Source organism: Sus scrofa, chromosome X (assembly GCF_054392235.1).
Source record: "Sus scrofa isolate SSC_HxYL_T2T_F1_AM1 chromosome X, Sscrofa_HxYL_maternal_Yorkshire_Landrace_v2.0, whole genome shotgun sequence".
Lineage (NCBI taxonomy): Eukaryota > Metazoa > Chordata > Mammalia > Artiodactyla > Suidae > Sus > Sus scrofa.
The window spans coordinates 24073286-24090670 of record NC_139401.1 but is presented as its reverse complement, the minus strand read 5'-3'; the positions used below and the strand labels follow the sequence as shown (position 1 = coordinate 24090670).

Below are 17385 nucleotides of genomic sequence, written 5' to 3'. Positions count from 1 at the left end.
CCTAGTATAGCTGGTCATTTGGGGAGCAATTTAAACTCTCAATCTTTAACTTAAAAGGTTCACGTTAGGCGTTCCCATCGTGGCGCAGAGGAAACAAATCCAACTAGGAACAATGAGGTTGCGAGTTCGATCCCTGGCCTCGCTCAGTGGGTTCAGGATCTGGTGTTGCCATGAGCTATGGTGTAGGTCGCAGACACGGCTCGGATCCGGTGTTGCTGTGGCTGTGGGGCAGGCCGGCAGCTGTAGCTCTGATTGGACCCCTAGCCTGGGAACCTCTATATGCTGCGGGTACGGCCCTAAAAAGACAACAAAAATAAATAAATAAATAAACAAATAAAACAAAAGGTTCATGTTAGCTTTGCTTCCTAATCAATTTATCCCACGGATGCAGATCTAGGACTATATTTCACAGCCAATGGATATGACAGTAAGGCACAATCCAGAGGCTCCCCTCTCCAATTCCTCCTTCACATTCCTGCCACATAAACCGTACTAAATCAGAGCTCCAATCAGAGCATTTTCCCCCAGGGCCGCCTCCCCAATATGTACCGAATTAACTTCCTATTTCTACCTGGTCTTCAAGACTTAAACTGTAGCTATTCGATTGGACCATAAGAAATTGCCATTTCCATTGGGCAAAAGTGATCAAATATCAGCAATTTTGTGCGGTCCAACCTAATATTATCTACCTCATATTTAACTTGTTAAACTTCTCTACAGCCTTTTTCCCTTCCATATTATCAGACTTAAGCTTTGTGAGATGCTAGTGCTTTATCTTAGAACTGCCAGTCCCGACCGTGGGTACGAAAGTCTCAGAAAGAGAAAATGTCTCCTCTTCCCCTACAGGTGCAGAGAAGCAGACGCCACTGTGTGGCACGAAGCCAGTTCCATGTCGCCAAATTAGAACTGGGGACAGTGACTCAAGGATCTGTCCCCCTCTCCTGGCCAGTGTGCAGGCTTGAATGAAAGGCCTTGGTCCTGTCTGTTTTCCTTTCCTATAAAACTGTCCTGGGAAGTGTTATTTGTAAAGAAGCCTATCTCTTCAGATACCTGAACATCAGAGTGTGTTGCTACGCTTTGTAAAATGGAACCTGTAACACTTAAAGATCTGCAACTATGGGCATCGTAGTTAATGAGTCACTCTGGTCATTATCATACTTAAGCTGTCAATTCCGCTTGCGTGGAAAGGAACAAATATACCTGACCGATTTCTTTGTTAAGTGGAAGAAGAGCTTTGGAATTTCTCTCTCTCCCTTTAGGCATGAAAGTGTTCTAAGTCCTGTTGTGACGCTGTTGGATTCCTCACTCAAACACTGGAGCTTTGTTTCATTTTAATGACCAAGAAGATCCATGATGTGGAGCCAACCTGTCATTTTGGCCTCATCCTTCCCTTCCGCTCCTCTGAGCCATCGGCCTCCCCTGTTCCTTTGCTCGTGCTGTTCCTCTCAGAACACCCTCTTCCTGCACCCAGCTCCACCTACCAAAAGCCAGCCAAGATCTACCCAAAGGTCACCTCCTTTGCGAGGCCTGCCCCCAATTCCATCGAGTAAGACTCTAACAGTGTTCGCCAGAGTCCTTAAGGTATAGTCATCTATGTCTTTGCTTTCTCTCTCGGAGGAGACTTAATTTTTTTTTCCAGTTTGATGGAGATCTAATTGCCATATATCACTATCAGTTTGAGGTGTACAATGTAATAATGATCTGACACGCGTATATATGGTGAAATAATAACCACAGTAAGTTTAGGTAATGTCTCTCACCTCCCATAGTTAGAATTTTTTCTCCTCTGAGTAGGCTTTAATCCCACAGGGGATGCGCCTTACTCCTCCTTCAAGGACCTCACACAAGGCCTTGCCTATAAGCACATTCTCGACCAACATTAAAAGACATTTTGATCTAAATGACCCCTAAAATCAAACCAGTCTTCTTCCCCACTATGGGAAGTCAACTCCCCCACATACCTTGAAGTTCTAGGGCCTGATTCATTGTCACTCTTCAACACTACATAGGAATTCTTGGTGGAATTCTGTTGTGGCTCAGCAGAAACAAATCTGACTAGCATCTATGAGGACACAGGTTCAATCCCTGGCCTCGCTTAGTGGGATAAGGATCGGGCATTGCCATGAGCTGTGGTGTAGGTCGCAGATGTGGCTCAGATCTGGCATTGCTGTGGCGTAGGCCAGCAGCTGCAGCTCCAATTTGACCCCTAGCCTGGGAACCTCCATATGCCATGAGTGCAGCCCTAAAAAGACCAAAAAAAAAAAAAAAAAAAAAAAAAAAGAATTCTTGGTGATTTCACTCTTCACATAGACAGTCCTTCCAATAGCCACCCCCTTGTCTCCTTGATGTCCTCTCTTCCAATAACTGTGTTCACCACCTCCCACAGGCAGCCACCATGGTTTTACCCTGGACCTCATTACTAATAACCAGCCACCTCCATAATCTCAAGGTCAAATGCCCTACTCTCCAAACAATGTCAAAAAAATAATTTCAAAATAACCCCGGTTTTTCAAAGGGTATGAAGAAGATGCAAAGCCCCAAATAACACTTCCTAAAATCATCCCCTTTCCTGTCCGCCTCTTATTTCCAGTAGAAGTTAGAACACCTCTGTACAGGGGCCACTTAGGGCCCAAGAATAATCGTGCTGAGTGGGGACACTGGAAGGAGGGGACTTGTTTCAAAGCCATATTTACATAACAAGATTCTGGAAGAACACCACTTTTCCACATCAAAGAACGCCCCCCAGAGTGATTATAAGGGTGGAGGGCTAAAGCTTCCCAAGTGGGCCCCCCATCCTCCCCAAAGACTTCTTATTCAAGTCTCACAATAAACTCTTTAGAAAACTCACCCCAGGAAGTTCCTGTTGTGACTCAGCAGAAACGAATCTGATTAGCATCCATGAGGACACAGGTTCGATCCTTGGCCTCGCTCAGTGGGTTAAGGATCCGACGTTGCTGTGAGCTGTGATGTAGGTGGCAGATGTGGCTGTGGCTGTGGCATAGGCCAGTAGCTACAGCTCCGATTGGACTCCTAGCCTGGGAACTTCCATATGCTGTGGTGTGGCCTTAAAAAGCAAAAAAACAGACACAACTTAGAATAGATTTACAAGGAGATCCTGCTGAATAGCATTGAGAACTATGTCTAGATACTCATGTTGCAACAGAAGAAAGGGTGGGGGAAAAACTGTAATTGTAATGTATACATGTAAGGATAACCTGACCCCCTTGCTGTACAGTGGGAAAATTAAAAAAAAAAAAGGAAAAAAAGAGAAAACTCCCAACAGTCCTTTGAGAAATGGTTTCATCAGCCATAGGCCTCTGCCCTTTCCCACTGAAAAATGGGCGGGCAAAGTCAGAGCTTTTAAATAGACAAGAATGGGAGAAGGCTGGGGAGGTGCAAGGCTGTGTGTGTGTGTGTGTGTGTGTGTGTGTGTGTGTGTGTGTGTGTCTTTTCCTGTTGTCTCAGAGTTGCTAAAGCTCAAAGCTGGAAACAAAAAGCATCAGGTGCTCCTCCCCCACCCCGAAGAAAGACTCCTCCAGCCCTGGGAGGAGGAACGCTAAGGAGTGGCACAGTGGCCCTATTGCAACGGGGTTGATTCGCTGTAACCACCAGGGAACCACCCTGTGCAAACACAGGAAGGACGGCAAGGTGAGGGTGGACAGTCCGCTGTTCCGGTGAGAGGCTGCTTTCTCTTGGGAAGGGGAGGGGAGACGAAGAGAGGGGGTGCCCCTATTCCCCCCACCCAGACGCCTAGGGGAGAACCCTGAGAGAGAGGGGAAGGTCTGCGGGAAGGGAAAGCGGGCATCCAGTTTCCGGCCTGAACTCTGGCTGAGCAGCTCAGGTCTGCCGCCCCACCCTGCAGCCCCGAGAGCTGTTGGCGAGGAATTCTTGGGACAGCTTAACAAATTCGCTCTCCGCTCTGTGTTGTGTGTGAACCTGGAGTCTGCCGCCCCCTTGTGGTTGAGAGATACCTGAACGAGAGAGGATCAAAAGATATCAAGGGGTAGTGTGCCCGGAAAGACAATGGGAACATCACACCCACCCACCTTGACCCATGATTCCATAGCCTTCGGAGTTCAAAAAAGGACCTCAGTAATTCCCAAAGCTCCATTCGGAGGAGCACAGTGCTTACTTAGAGGACTGTCCAAGAGATGGCAGACAGAACTTGGAAAAGATGGGTGGGAGTCAGCAAGCCTGGCTGCTCTTCTTCCAGGGAGGAGGAGCCCAGGTGAAAAAGAGAACAGCCCCTGATGCACAGACACACACACCTCCCCCAGCTCAGCAGATCACAGCATCAGACCTAGAAAAGGACCATATTCGCAGAAGATCTCTGCCTCCCTTCTGTCTCCCAGAGGATGCCGTATTGAAATTGCAATTGGGACTGGTCAGCTTTACCAACCAAGATAACCCAGAAAGTTATGAGATCTGCCCAAGATGTCATTAAAGGATGGGAAAAGGAGCTTGGTGCTGCATTGAAAGTAGAGACTGGAAAAAATCAAATAGTTTCATGTATACAGTCCACCACTGAATCCAGACCTGTTAACATTAATTTCATGCACCCATGCACAGGTATGGACTGCACTAATAGCTTTATTGCCTCAGGCAAGTCCTATCTGAGCCTCAGTTTCTTCATTTGTAAGAGGACGGTAATACCTAAGGGGTGAGGTTATCCAAAGATTAGAGGCAATGTATATAAATGAATAGAAGCTACTTTTTTTTTTTTTTGCCGTTTCTTGGGCCGCTCCCGCGGCATATGGAGGTTCCCAGGCTAGGGGTTGAATCGGAGCTGTAGCCGGCCTACGCCAGAGCCACAGCAACGCGGGATCCGAGCCGCGTCTGCAACCTACACCGCAGCTCACGGCAACGCCGGATCGTTTAACCCACTGAGCAAGGCCAGGGATCGAACCCGCAACCTCATGGTTCCTAGTCGGATTCGTTAACCACTGCGCCACGACGGGAACTCCAAGAAGCTACTATTTAATAATGCATAATTAAGCATGTACAGAGCGATTTGTTCCCAGTTTCCTCTGACAAACAATTTGCACACGTCTACAACAAAAGGCAACAGAAATTTAAAAAATAAGGAGCAAGGAATGCTCACGTACCAACCATAAAGAGAAACCTGGTGATTTCCATTTCAAATGTGGTTTTGAGTTTCCTGGCAGCCGAGGCACAAAGGGAAACCTGAGAACGTGGACAACTCCATGTATCAGAAAGGAGGAGGGCTATCACCTTCTCAGGGGTGATGAGCTTTTTTCTGGGTCCCAATTTCAAAAGCAGGGTGTCTCAGGAGGAGTTTTTCTGCATTGGCTTGTACACTACCTGAAACCTTGACTATTCTTTACCCGAGCTTTAGAACTAGTGATGCAGTAATTGGGAGGGACAAATGACTGAAAGGTGAAGGACCCAGATTTCTACCCTCCTGTTGACAGTGGTATTCTGCAGCAATTATTATCCCACAGTCCTTCACATTCTCTCAGATGAGCTTTCCAGAAGACAGTCACCGTAAGATCCCCCAAAGGATGGTTCGATTCATCACGTCCGCTCCCAAGGAAGTGTCCTTTTTTCTAACTCGTGCAGCCACTTCCGACAGAGGACAGATCCAAGCAAAAGTATGGATGTATTTTTAGGTGAAAGAACTGAACTCAAAAGACGCTTCTCTTTCCAGACTCAGTTCAGGCCCATAAAGGCCACAGTGCTCTCCCTTCAAGACCAAGCTCACCTTTCAGAGGATTAGCAAAGGAAGGAAACGGCCTTTGCGAAACGGTGCTACAGAAAAGCCTCCTCATCTCAATCCCCCAGGCACCTCGCCTAATCCACACGTGCTGTCCTGAGTTTCCCATGCGGCAAGACGCGCCTGTCCCCCCTCACCTTTACTTTCATCCCCACATAGGTTTTGCTTTTACCATATGGTAATTATTTCCAAATCACAAGTGCAAACACTCACTCTGATTGGAAAATTAGCAGATTTCAAACTCAGGTAATTTGTCCCTAATGAGGAACTTGTTGAACTGAATTTAACAATTAACTCGCACACCCTTTGCTGCCTGAGGCTACGGCAGCGAAGCCGGGAAGAAGGAAGGGCAAGCCGAGGGCCAGGGCCCAGCAGGACTCTGGGCACAAGCTGACACTCGGGATGGGGCAAGGTGTGGAGTGGGGCTGGCTGCAGGAACATCAGGACCTTGACTGTTCACACGGATACGTACAGGCCAACCAGGGAGGTACTACGGGTTCACTTACAGACCACCGTAATAAAGCCGGTCACACAATAAAGTGAGTCACACCAATTTTTTGGTTTCCCAGTGCCTATAGAAGTTACGTTCACACCATACTGTAGACTATTAAATGTGCAGTGGCAATATGTCTAAGAAATGTATCTATCTTAATTAAAGATACTTTATGCTAAAAAAATGCTAACCATCATCTGAGTCTTCAAGTTGTAGCCGTAACATCCAAGGTCACTGATCACACACGACCATCACAAATACCCTAACAATGAGAAAGTTCGAAATATTATGAGACTTACCAGGTGACACAGACACACAAAGTGAGCAAATGCTGCTGGGAAAAAAAAAAAGACTTGCCGAGAGACTTGCTTGATGCAGGGTTGGCTCAAACCTTCCATTAGTAAAAACACGATAAAGCAATTCACATCTGTACGGCCGGTTTCAAATATATGCCACAGTAGAAGAAAGAATAATGCACTTGTACGTACCCATCGCCCAGCTCACAGCCGCTCTGCTGGCATCTGTGCTGAGGAGCTAGAGACCCTGAAACTGGACGGGGAGGTGAGGAGGAGTGACAGGAAAAGGGAAAGAGCAGAGGTCCCTCTTCCCTCTCGGATTCGACTCCAGGCGCCTCAGGGGACAGGTGGGATAGATGAGTTTTAATTGATGGCTGGGATGGTTAATGCCTCTTCATGGTTATTTTGAATATGGACAGCAAGAGAGTGACTCAAGTTTTCCAGTCTCCACCAGCCTCCGCACCAAGGTTTGGGCGGCGTGACCTCTGCTGACCTGGTACCCAGATCATGCTCAAGGCTCTGTCTCTATGATCTGCTTTGCTCTTCTATCCCTCTAGAATTTTCCTAGATGATCATTACCTGGATCACAATATCGGCTCTCTTGGAAAATTTTGAGGCCACTGGCTTTCATACAACCTCCTCAGACTATGAAGAATCGGCAGTTAAGTGGTGATGATAGAGTCTGCAGGAAACTAATTTCAGATGAAGGCACGAATCTGACCTGGGGTAGGGAAGAGGCTCCAGATTTTCATGGTGCTGAAAGGAATGAAAAATTTATTAAGAAAATGTAGACAGTTAAGGGAGTTCCCGTCGTGGCGCAGTGGTTAACGAATCCAACGAGGAACCATGAGGTTGCGGGTTCGGTCCCTACCCTTGCTCAGTGGGTTGACGATCCGGCGTTGCCGTGAGCAGTGGTGTAGGTTGCAGACGCAGCTCGGATCCCAAGTTGCTGTGGCTCTGGTGTAGGCCGGTGGCTACAGTTCCAATTCGACCCCTAGCCTGGGAACCTCCATATACCTGGGAGCGGCCCAAGAAATTGCAAAAAGACAAAAAAAAAAAAGAAAGAAAATATAGACAGTTAAGATCCTCAAAGGGGATATAGTATCAAGGACCAACCTTGATGAGAATCATTAAAATGAAATACACAAAGACCACCAAATGGTAACCCGAAACAAAGCTGCCTTTATTGCTTGCCTGGGAAGGGAGCATAACATCACTCAAGCACAACTTCAGCTGGTGTCTCCAAGTGGTACTTGAGAGGACCAGAGAGAGGGCAAAAGGCAGGAGGAACACCAAACCCAGGGGGATTCTGAGTTCAGGTGTCCGGCTGGCTCCCAAGGCTGGGTGTAAACTCTTCTTTGCAACTGGTCGTTGCGCTGCTTCACTTCTTAAAAGCTCAGGCACCATTCCTGAAGGTGTCCAGCGTGGGCTACATCGGGCTCTGACGGGTCCAGTGTCACCCCGATGGCATACCTGCCCCGTTGGCATCAAGTCAACCAAATCTTTCCTGAACGGGGTCGGTAGCAGATTAGCACAGCTGGGTTAATTAAGACTCACTGGTTACCTGTCTCTTCACTCATCTCTTTTGGACCCGCCAGACCCAATCTCCTTTGCTTTCCCCTTAGAGCAAAAGGCAGAGAAACATCCACGAGTACTTAGAAAAATAATTTCATGTAGACGGGTTGTCCTTCAGCGCTGTAACAGGACAAAACAAAAGAGGCAGATACTTGTACAGAAATGTTCTAGCCACACTATTCACAGCAGCCCAAAGGTGGGAACAACTCTCATGGACATCAGTGGAGGATGGAGCAACAAAACGGGAGGTACACAAACAAGGGGATGTTATTCAGCCCTAAGAAGCAAGAGAAGTACAGGTACGTGGTACAACGTGGGGGCACCTCGAAAACATTCTGCCAAGAGAAGGGGACCAGACAGAAAAGGTCACACAGTCTTGGATTCCATTTTTAGGAAAGAGCTAGAATGGGGAAGTCAGTCCATGGAGACAGAATGCAGACGGGTGGTTTTCAGGCAGGGGGAGAGGAAGACAGGCAGTGAGTGCTGAATGGGGACAGAGATTCCTCTTGGGGTGATGACAAAGTTTTGGAAACAGAGGCGGTGGTTGCACAACCCCGTAAAAGCAGTAAATGCCGCTGAATTGTACACTCTAAAATGATTGTTTCTTGTGTAAATTATACCACAATGAAAAAACACACAACCACGAAAAAGGAACGGACAAAAGAAAACAGAAACCGTCAGGGAGCTTTTGAGCCCCACTGCAACAAGAAAGGAGGACAGAAGAAATGAGGAAGCAGGGACAGCTGAACACGTGGTGACCCCTCAGCCAGGGAAGGGTAAAGGCGGAGGGGGAGCGGCTCCGCTGCAGACTCTGACCAGGTGGGAAACCCTTGAAAAGCAAACAGATAAACTCCTTTCCAAATGTCCAGCCGTTTACCTTCTGCAAGGAACCAGACTCTCAAAACTGTAAACGATTTTAGAAGGAGAGAAAACAACATCCCAGAAGGGCCTCTTCAAGGCCCGTGACTGCAGCCTGGACTCCGCGGGGACACCGGGTGCAGGTGGGGCCTTTGGAAGGGTTGAGGACAACCATGGGGGCAGGTGCCTCGAACCCATGCTGCACTCTTGCAGGCCCCGCACGGCCTCAGTGTGACAGTGACGAGCATCCTTTTGGGGGCAGTGTTAGCTTTTTCTCTTTTTTTTCCCAAGACAAATGTGGAAAAACTGCATTTCATACAATGTGCAAAAAACTTGTAAACTACATAGACAAGCACCCAAGTGCATTCTTGTGAAAGGCATCTCTCACATTTCATGGCTCGCTTCGGCACACATTACACACAGTGAAACCCTCTGTCAGAAGCTAGGAGCCTCCTGTGGCACGCTCGCCAGCACACATGGACCTGGAGGACAGGATGCTGAGTGAAACAAGCCAGTCCCCAAAGGCAAATCCCCTCTGATTCCCACTTCCGTGGAGTATCTGAAGCAGCCAGACTCAGAGACACAGAAAGGAGAGGGCCAGGGGCCAGGGGCTGGGGGAGAGGGAAATGGGGAGTGGGCTCCGTGGGGCAGAGTCTGGCTTCTGCAAGAAGAAAACAGTCCTGGAGATCCGCTGTACCACACACTGAATCCACTTAACATTCCGGAGCGGTCCACTGAAACACCATCAAGGTGGAAAGTCTCCTGTGATGTGCTAGTAACTCACCTAAAAATGTTAAACCATTGGCCATGTCAAAACAGGCCTGATTTTGACTTTACCGCTATTGGGGGTTTATTGCTTTAGCGAAGTTAGAGGCTTCGGGAGTGTCGACTGACCCTAGTTGGGATCTGGACACACTGGAGAACCGCACACTCAAAATAGTTGTGTCGACAACCACCACCAAAGCAATGGCTTAGGCCAAACCGTCCCAGTTTATTCCATCACCCCTCTGTTTCTATGTAAAAATGGTGGGGTCGAGTGTCTGTATCAACTCTGTACATCCTGCAATATAAAATAGGCACAAACCAAACCAAACCACCCCCCCACCCGCGCCCCAAGTGAGGTCGAAAGGCAGAATCGCCTGGTCTCCGCAGCTGTGCTCTGCAGGAGAAACGAAGGCAGCCTCAGGGCTGGGAGGCGGCCTGCGGGCCTCTGCTCTCTGGACCTTCGGCTGGGCTGGCGGCTTGCTGGCCCTGAGGGCGCTGCCCTGGCAGCACTGCGAAGGCTGTGGCCCCGGCCGGCGCCGCCTCGCCCGGCACGAGCCGCAGGCGCACCTGGGGCCGCGGAGCCGCTGGGGGCCCGGCCCGCTGCGGGGGGAGGCTGGGCCCTGGGCGGCCGCGGCCGGAGCCGAGGCCCGGCTGAGGCGGCAGCGCGGCCCGCGGCTGCAGGCAACCCTGGGCTCCACCCAGGTGAACCACCACCGCCTGCGGCACAGGGGGGACCGGGCCCCGGCCGCCAGAAGCGCGGGACCTTGACCCCAGGGCCGGGGGCTGCCCGGGGCGCGGCGGCGACGGCGGGCGAACCAGCAGCTGGAAGAGCCGCGGCGGCGGCGGGGCCTGCTGCCCGCGGCTCCAGAGGAGCGGACCGCGGGGCAGCTGCACCAGGGTCAGGGGCTCGACACCCACAGGCCCTTTCACCAGCAGCTGGACGCCTCCGCCTCTGCGACGGGCGGCGGGGGGCCGCGCTCCGGCCGGGGCCGGTTCTCCGGGGGCAGAGCCTCTCTCGGAGGCCGGGCCTGCGCCCCCGGGAGCCGCCACGCCGGGGCCCTTCGGGCCCGCGGAGGCGGCCGTCACCGGGGCGCCGGGGGGCCTCTGGGAGGCACCTGCAGCAGACAGGGCGGCGGCAGGGATCCAGCTGACTCGGTGCAGCTCCACAAAGGAGTTCTGGAAGAGACCTGGCGGCCTGGGAGCAGGGGCAGGCGACGGAGATGCCAGAGGGCCGCCCGCCTGCTGAGGAGTCAAACGGTCACCCCGCGGGCTCTGTCCTGCCCTCCAGGGAAGTCTCTGGAGTGGAGGCGGGTGTCTGGCTCCCCTGCCCAGCGCGGAAGACACAATGCACGTGATCTGAGGCTGTTCTGGTTCTTTCCCTGGAGGGGGCCCGAGACCCACTGGGCCATCGGAGCTGAGCGACATCTGCGCTGCACACTGGGCGCGCTCCTGGACCACTTCCTCCGACTGACTGGCCACCTGCCCAGCATCGGTCTTGGGCCTGGGCAGGACACTGTTGGAAAGGTCCCCCGAGGACGAGTCGGGGGGACACAGCTCTCTCTCCAGTGTGGCTTTTTTACAGGCTCTTTTTCTAGGGGCCCTTTGCCCAGAGGCAATTGAATTATCAAGCTGCTGCCCAGTGGTCTGCCTTGTTGCCTGGGACTGGTAGCCAGCCTCGCACCTTCCATCTCGTGCCTCCTTCCTGGGCCAGATTGCTGGCTGTGAGTCATCGTATCCGACAGCCTTCTTCCCCTTGGCATACTTCTCCACATCCACCTGAGAAGGTACCGCCAAGTCACAAGGTCTCTGTCTCCACGTGTCCACACAACTGCCTGCTTGAAAAGCTTTGAGGCCATCGCGCTCACCTGTTTTACTTTCTCTTATTTTTTTGCAAGAAGTCAGTACTCTTAGCTCAGGAGGAGGTGGACACTGAGACAGCTCCTGCTGCCGATTCAGCGAGGCCATGGCATACCTCTTGAAGCTCCTTTTCATGGGAAGAGTGTTCAGCTTTTGCTTGTTATAGAGCAGTCTGTTTGCTGTGCAGGCTACGGATACAGAAGGGTCTAGACACAGGGGTTCCGCTGTAGCCAAGATCAGCTGACTCTCAAGCAAAAGTTTGTCCTCCTGGGTCCATTTCTGGTTATCGCTGGTTATGGCCTGTACATCGCAGACTAAAGTCTGCATCGTGGGGCGTAAGAGAATATGCCTGCTTTGGTAGCCGGGAGGGAACTTCCCACTGGACTGCCTGTAGTCCCGTATTTCTGCTATGACACAGCCACGATGAAAAAGGTTAACTGGAGACTTTTCCAAGCGATCCACCAAAATGGGAGGTAATTCTTCTGCGTCCAAGTATTCGAGCAGTTCCTTTTCTTCATAAGGCAGTCGAATGCTCTCTGAATAGGATCCATTTTTTCCCCTGAGCATCAGCGAGTAGCCCTCCTTTCCTGGGTACAGGTTGACCACCAAACATGGCAAGGACTCTCTCCTAACAAGCTTCTCTAACAGGTTCACGTTGCTTCTCAGCTCCTCTGTAACCTCAGGCTCTCTTTCACATTCTTCAACATAAATGTCGTAAAGTTTTTCATGGAGCGACGGCTTCCCACTGGATGAGTATTTCCTTTTCGGGGGTCTCTGTTGGGCCCTTTCGGTAACATATTCCGCATGATCCAAAGCTTGTTCTAGAGCTCGCTGCATTGTGGTGCAAAACGGGGGCCCTACAAGAAGAGAATATGTGTGCTGATGAACTTCGAAAACCCTAGGTTAAAACCTGTGTGCAAAATCGACGCACAGTACTGCAAACGCAGCCACTCCACAGTGGATAGACCAGCCTTACCTCAAAATGGAGACTGAGAAACCTGCCCCCGAAGAAGCAGCGCGCTAAACACTTGCAATTTGAGGAAAGTCCTAAAGGGGTGTGATCTGCTATCAGGATGGGTCTTGCTTGCAGGGCTACAGATGGGCCAGAAGTGGATGTGAGGTGTTCCCTAACCCACACCTGACCCTGACCCCTCCCCCCCAGGCACCCGCCTCTCCCCTGGGATGCGTCCCTGTGTGCGCATGCTCAGGGCTCAGGCCTCATCCTCCTATTGCCTCCTGGGCGCGAGAGACCAGCTGCCCACTCATCCAGTTCTGCTGCCTGCATTACCACTGAGGGCTGGGCCACACCGGAATTTTCGTTTCATAAAATCTTGAACGCACAAGCAGCCAAGAAAAAAAATCTCTAATATTTCCTGTGGCTTTAATACACACTGGTTTTTGCAGAAATGCAGTTGCTGGCAAGGTCATGGAAGGTGGTCATTTACTTTCTCCGCGATCAGGTCCCCAAGAATTATTCACTGTGTTTTGGAAGCCCTTCTTTGTTCTCAGTGGCAGGACTGCTCCTGGTGTCTGTCACCAATTTAACACACCCAGAGAGTCCCCATTCCTAGCTCTTGCCTACATGGAGGTCTGTTGTATTTGGTGCATCAGAATCCTCTAGAGATCTCCTGCCTGATGGTTTTCATAGAGATGGGCATATAATGTGACATTCTTTCACCCAAGAGTTACCTTTTATTTCCCTAGGTACTACAGGAAGGGCTTTATAGTTGTGTAAGTATATACTTATCAGTGTGTGGTGGGTAGTTACATTGTGGTTTACAGTTTAGGATTAAACTGTTTTAAAAGGTGGTTTGCATCTGATAGGGTTGAAAAGTATTGTTCCAGGTGATGGCAGTGCAATTTTTTTTTTAGTTTTATTGAAGTATAGTTGATTTACAAGGCTCTGATAATTTCTGCTGTACAACAAAGTGACCTGGTCATATATATATATATATATATATACACACACACACACACACATATCCATTCTCTCTCAGATTCTTTTCCCACATAGATTATCCCAGAATACTGGGTAGAGTTCTCTGTGCTATATAGCAGGTCACCACTGGCTAATCGTTGCATATAGCCACTGTGCATATGCCCATCCCAAAGCCCCGGTCCAAGAAGTGCAGTTTAAATGATTACTCTAACTGTAGACCATAGTACCGTCTTCATGGTGGCTTATAGCGATAGGATTGAGGCCTCGGTCATTTACGGGCCATGATTTTCCATTAATATTGTTGCCTTGAAATCTGCCAGCCTTTCTGGACAGGTTTTCTAAGGAATCTCTTGATGTTTAGATGTAGACATCATGATAATATGGTATTCTTTGTGAAGAGTCACAGATGAGAAGAATTCAAGACAAAATGGTAAAACTCCTGAATTATAGACCTCTGTAAGAGTTTTTCTAACCAATAGCCATTATGATAATTACATATTATAGCAGATACTGTCTGTTCAAAGAGGATTAAAAACTCCTGGGAGTTCCCTTGTAGCACAGCCGGTTAAGAATCTGGCATTGTCACTGAAGTGGCTCAGGTGGCTGCCATGGAGAAGGTTCCATCCCTGGCTACGAACTTCCATATGCTGCCGGCACAGCCAAAACAAAACAAAACAAAACAAAGCAAAACAAAAAGTCAACTCCTTGACTAAGTGTTCCTTAAATATGTGCCTTGTTCAGGAATAGACAAGAATAATTTTCTCCTGGCATGTCTGCTATCTTTGGCCAAATGCCTCCAGTCATGCCCCAGTATCAGCGGGTGGCTGATTCCAGGACCCTTCCCACAGATATTAAAACCCACAGATGAGATGACGAGATTAAGAAGATGTGGTATATATACACTATGGAATACTACTCAGCCATCAAAAAGAACAAAATAATGCCATTTGCAGCAACATGGGTGGAACTAGAGAGTCTCATACTGAGTGAAGTAAGTCAGAAAGACAAACAGCATATGATACCACTTATATCTGGAGTCTAATAAATGGCACAAAGGAACCTTTCTAACAGAAAAGCAGACTCATGGACTTGGAGAACACACTTGTGGTTGCCAAGGGGGAGAGGGAGGGGGAGGGAGTGGGTTGGACTGGGAATTTGGGGTTAGTAGATGCAAACTTTGCATTTGGAGTGGATAAGCATTGAGATCCTGCTGTATAGCACAGGGAACTATATCTAGTCATTGTGACGGAACGTGATAGAGGATGATGTGAGAAAAAAGAATATTTACACACACACACATATATATGTATATGTATAACCGGTCCCTTTGCTGTACAGCAGAAATTGACAGAACATTGTAAATCAGCTATAGTAGAAACAATAAAAATATTACAAAGAAAAACATCACAAACCCTGTAGATGCTCACTCTCTTTCAGTAGGCCCTCCTATCCCTACCTCCAGTTCTCTGTCCACAGATTTAATAATATGCCATCCAGGGTGGGTTGAAACCACGGATACAGAAGGTCAGTGTACTTGTTGGAGCTTCAGGATGGGGGGGGGGGGTGGGCTTGAAATGAGGTTCGTGTCTTAATCCTTTTGAGCATCCCTCCCTGTGTCTCTTTTCCCACCACCTGCCCACAGTTGGGCTCAGTGTAAGACTGGGGAGTCAAGCCATATTTTGCTCTCCACGCATCCAAATAGCCAACGTTAATAAAGCCCAAATCCATGAAAGAAACATGAGCTCTGACCCTCACTCAAAGCACTGCCCAGTCTTCCGCCTTGAGTAAACGAGCTTAGCTGCCTGCTGGCCTCTGGCCTCTGGCAGGCTGCTCAGCAACCATGATGCCTTCACCTTCGGTCCCCAGGAATTTACTGTGTGTTGGGTCTGAGAACGTGTCAGTGTGTAGCAGCAGCATTCCCTTTAGCTGGAGAAGCAAACCAGAAAGGGAAAGCTCCGCTTTCGTGGGGATCCAACTAGGTTATGTTGGAGGAGCAGTGGCCCCGTGGCCCTGTGTGGGGGTCAGGTTATCCTGCCAGAGAGTAAAGGAGTCCAAGCCTTTGGGGGCTGCTCCCGGCCTGCCGACTAGACCCCCAGCTTCTCAGCCTGCCCGAGGAGGAGGGCTGGGACTGGGGTGAGGCCCCCAGGGGCCTAGGGTACAGGGTGCAAGGAGACCCCACCCTCGGGTTGTGCACGTCCCAGCAGGGTGAGTGCCCTGGATGCCTCACTCTCCTCACCTGGTCCCAGCCCTGCAGGCAGGCCCCTCACCACCTGGCACCTGCCTCCTTCCCACTCCTCTCTCTGCCCTCTCTCCTGTGCCTCCCGTGCTTCCTGTGCTCTGAGCATGGTCTCCGTGCTCTTCAGGCCTCTGGGCCCTCTCTGCTTAGTCACCTGCTGCTCTCCACCGGTCTGTCACCCCCTTCTGACTTCCCAGAAGCACACCTCCTTCTCTCTGCTCTTCTGCCAAATCACACATGCTGTAGGCCTTACGCGAGCCAGGCTTCCCTTTGGGAAGGAATCCAGTGCTTGCGCCGCCCTCCACACCCAGCCTCTGGATTCTCTGAGGGCAGACACGACGCCTCTGCCATCTTTATTTGGTCACCAACTTGGTCATACTTGGCACAAAGCGGGCGCAAGGATGAAGGAATGATTGACCCCGAGTTACTCTAGTTATTTCACCTCAGGCTCACGTAAGTCAATATGTGATCTCCTTTTTGGAGACCAGAAAAGTACCCAGGGCCAGGTCTGCCGCCTCTTGGGCTGTACTGTGCCAGGGCGTCTGAGCCTTGGCCCTAGGGACCTTTGTTGTGCGGGGGGAACTTGCTGTGCACTGGGAGGTGTTAGGCAGCATCCCTGGCCTTCCCCACTGGATGCCATTGCACTCACCCCTCACCCCCGCCCCCGCCCCCCGGTGCGAGACCCACAAATGGCTCCTGCTATTGCCCAATATGCCATGGGGGCAAAATCGTCCCCCTGGTTCGGAGCTGCTCAGTGCCCACACATTCCAGGAGCCATGAGCCTGATCCCAATGCAGCCCCTAAGGGGACGTCCCTGGGTCCCCTGCCTCCGCGGGGAGGTGTGTCTGCCCACCCTGCCTCGGGGTGGACTAGATGTGCAGCCGTGACGGTGTCTTTGGTCGGGATCCCCGGCAGCAACCCCTGACAAGAGGATTCAAGTGCAAGGCGTTTCTCTGGGAGCTCACCCCACCCAAGAAACACTGGCCAGGGGAAGGGCGGCTGAGTCAGGGACGGGAAAGAAGGCCATCAAAGGCCCCGCCTGAAGTGGGCAGAAGGCTGCTCGAAGCAGCAGCCAAGCAAATCCTGCAGGAGGCAGGGCAGAGCCAGCCTCAGGCTGTCCTCCCCTCGAGGCAAGGAGGCTGGGCCCCGGATCCTTGTGGTCTCCTCTCTCTCATGGGCTCAGGCCCGTCCTGGGAGCAATGTTTCCTGTCACTCTGGGCTGCCGCCTGCGAGAGCCGCCCATGCTGATGAGGCCTGGAATGCCCTTGCAGACAGCGTCTCGAGGACTGGTGGAAGTCCTCTGTCCGCGTGGACAGGGTGGCAGGTACCGTGGGGAGATGGCGGGGTGCCCCCCGCATCCGCTCCCCCTGGACTGAGAGAAGTGGAAGGAGGCGGCCATCCATTGCCGATGACGGAGAGAACGTGCCGAGTCACACATCTGGGCCCGTGCAGCGGAGAACCTGTGCTCCATCAGGTGAAATGGGCTAGTTCCTGTGCGTTTCCTGTCCGCTCTTAATGCCCAGCAGGCCGACACTGGAGAGCGTGACCTAGTCCTTCCTTCCCACCAGGAGGAGCCCGGGCTACCTGGCCCCGGGTGCGCTGGCTGAGGCTCTGTCCCTGGCTGAGCGTGTT

At 50.9% G+C, this 17385-nt stretch overlaps 2 protein-coding genes across 2 annotated transcripts in view; both read right to left on the bottom strand.

Annotated features, from left to right (window-relative positions):
* Positions 1 to 6820, bottom strand: part of PDK3 (pyruvate dehydrogenase kinase 3) — a 159547-nt gene extending 152727 nt beyond the window's left edge. The window contains exon 1 of the mRNA XM_085006794.1: positions 6716 to 6820. Coding sequence (XP_084862920.1) covers positions 6716 to 6719 — 4 coding nt within the window. The 5' untranslated portion in view covers positions 6720 to 6820. The remainder of the gene's footprint in view (positions 1 to 6715) is intronic.
* An 865-nt stretch (positions 6821 to 7685) lies between these two features.
* LOC100156694 (transcription factor SPT20 homolog) overlaps positions 7686 to 17385 on the bottom strand; it is a 69424-nt gene continuing 59724 nt past the window's right edge. The window contains exon 2 of the mRNA XM_001926529.6: positions 7686 to 12435. Coding sequence (XP_001926564.4) covers positions 10139 to 12415 — 2277 coding nt within the window. The 5' untranslated portion in view covers positions 12416 to 12435 and the 3' untranslated portion in view covers positions 7686 to 10138. The remainder of the gene's footprint in view (positions 12436 to 17385) is intronic.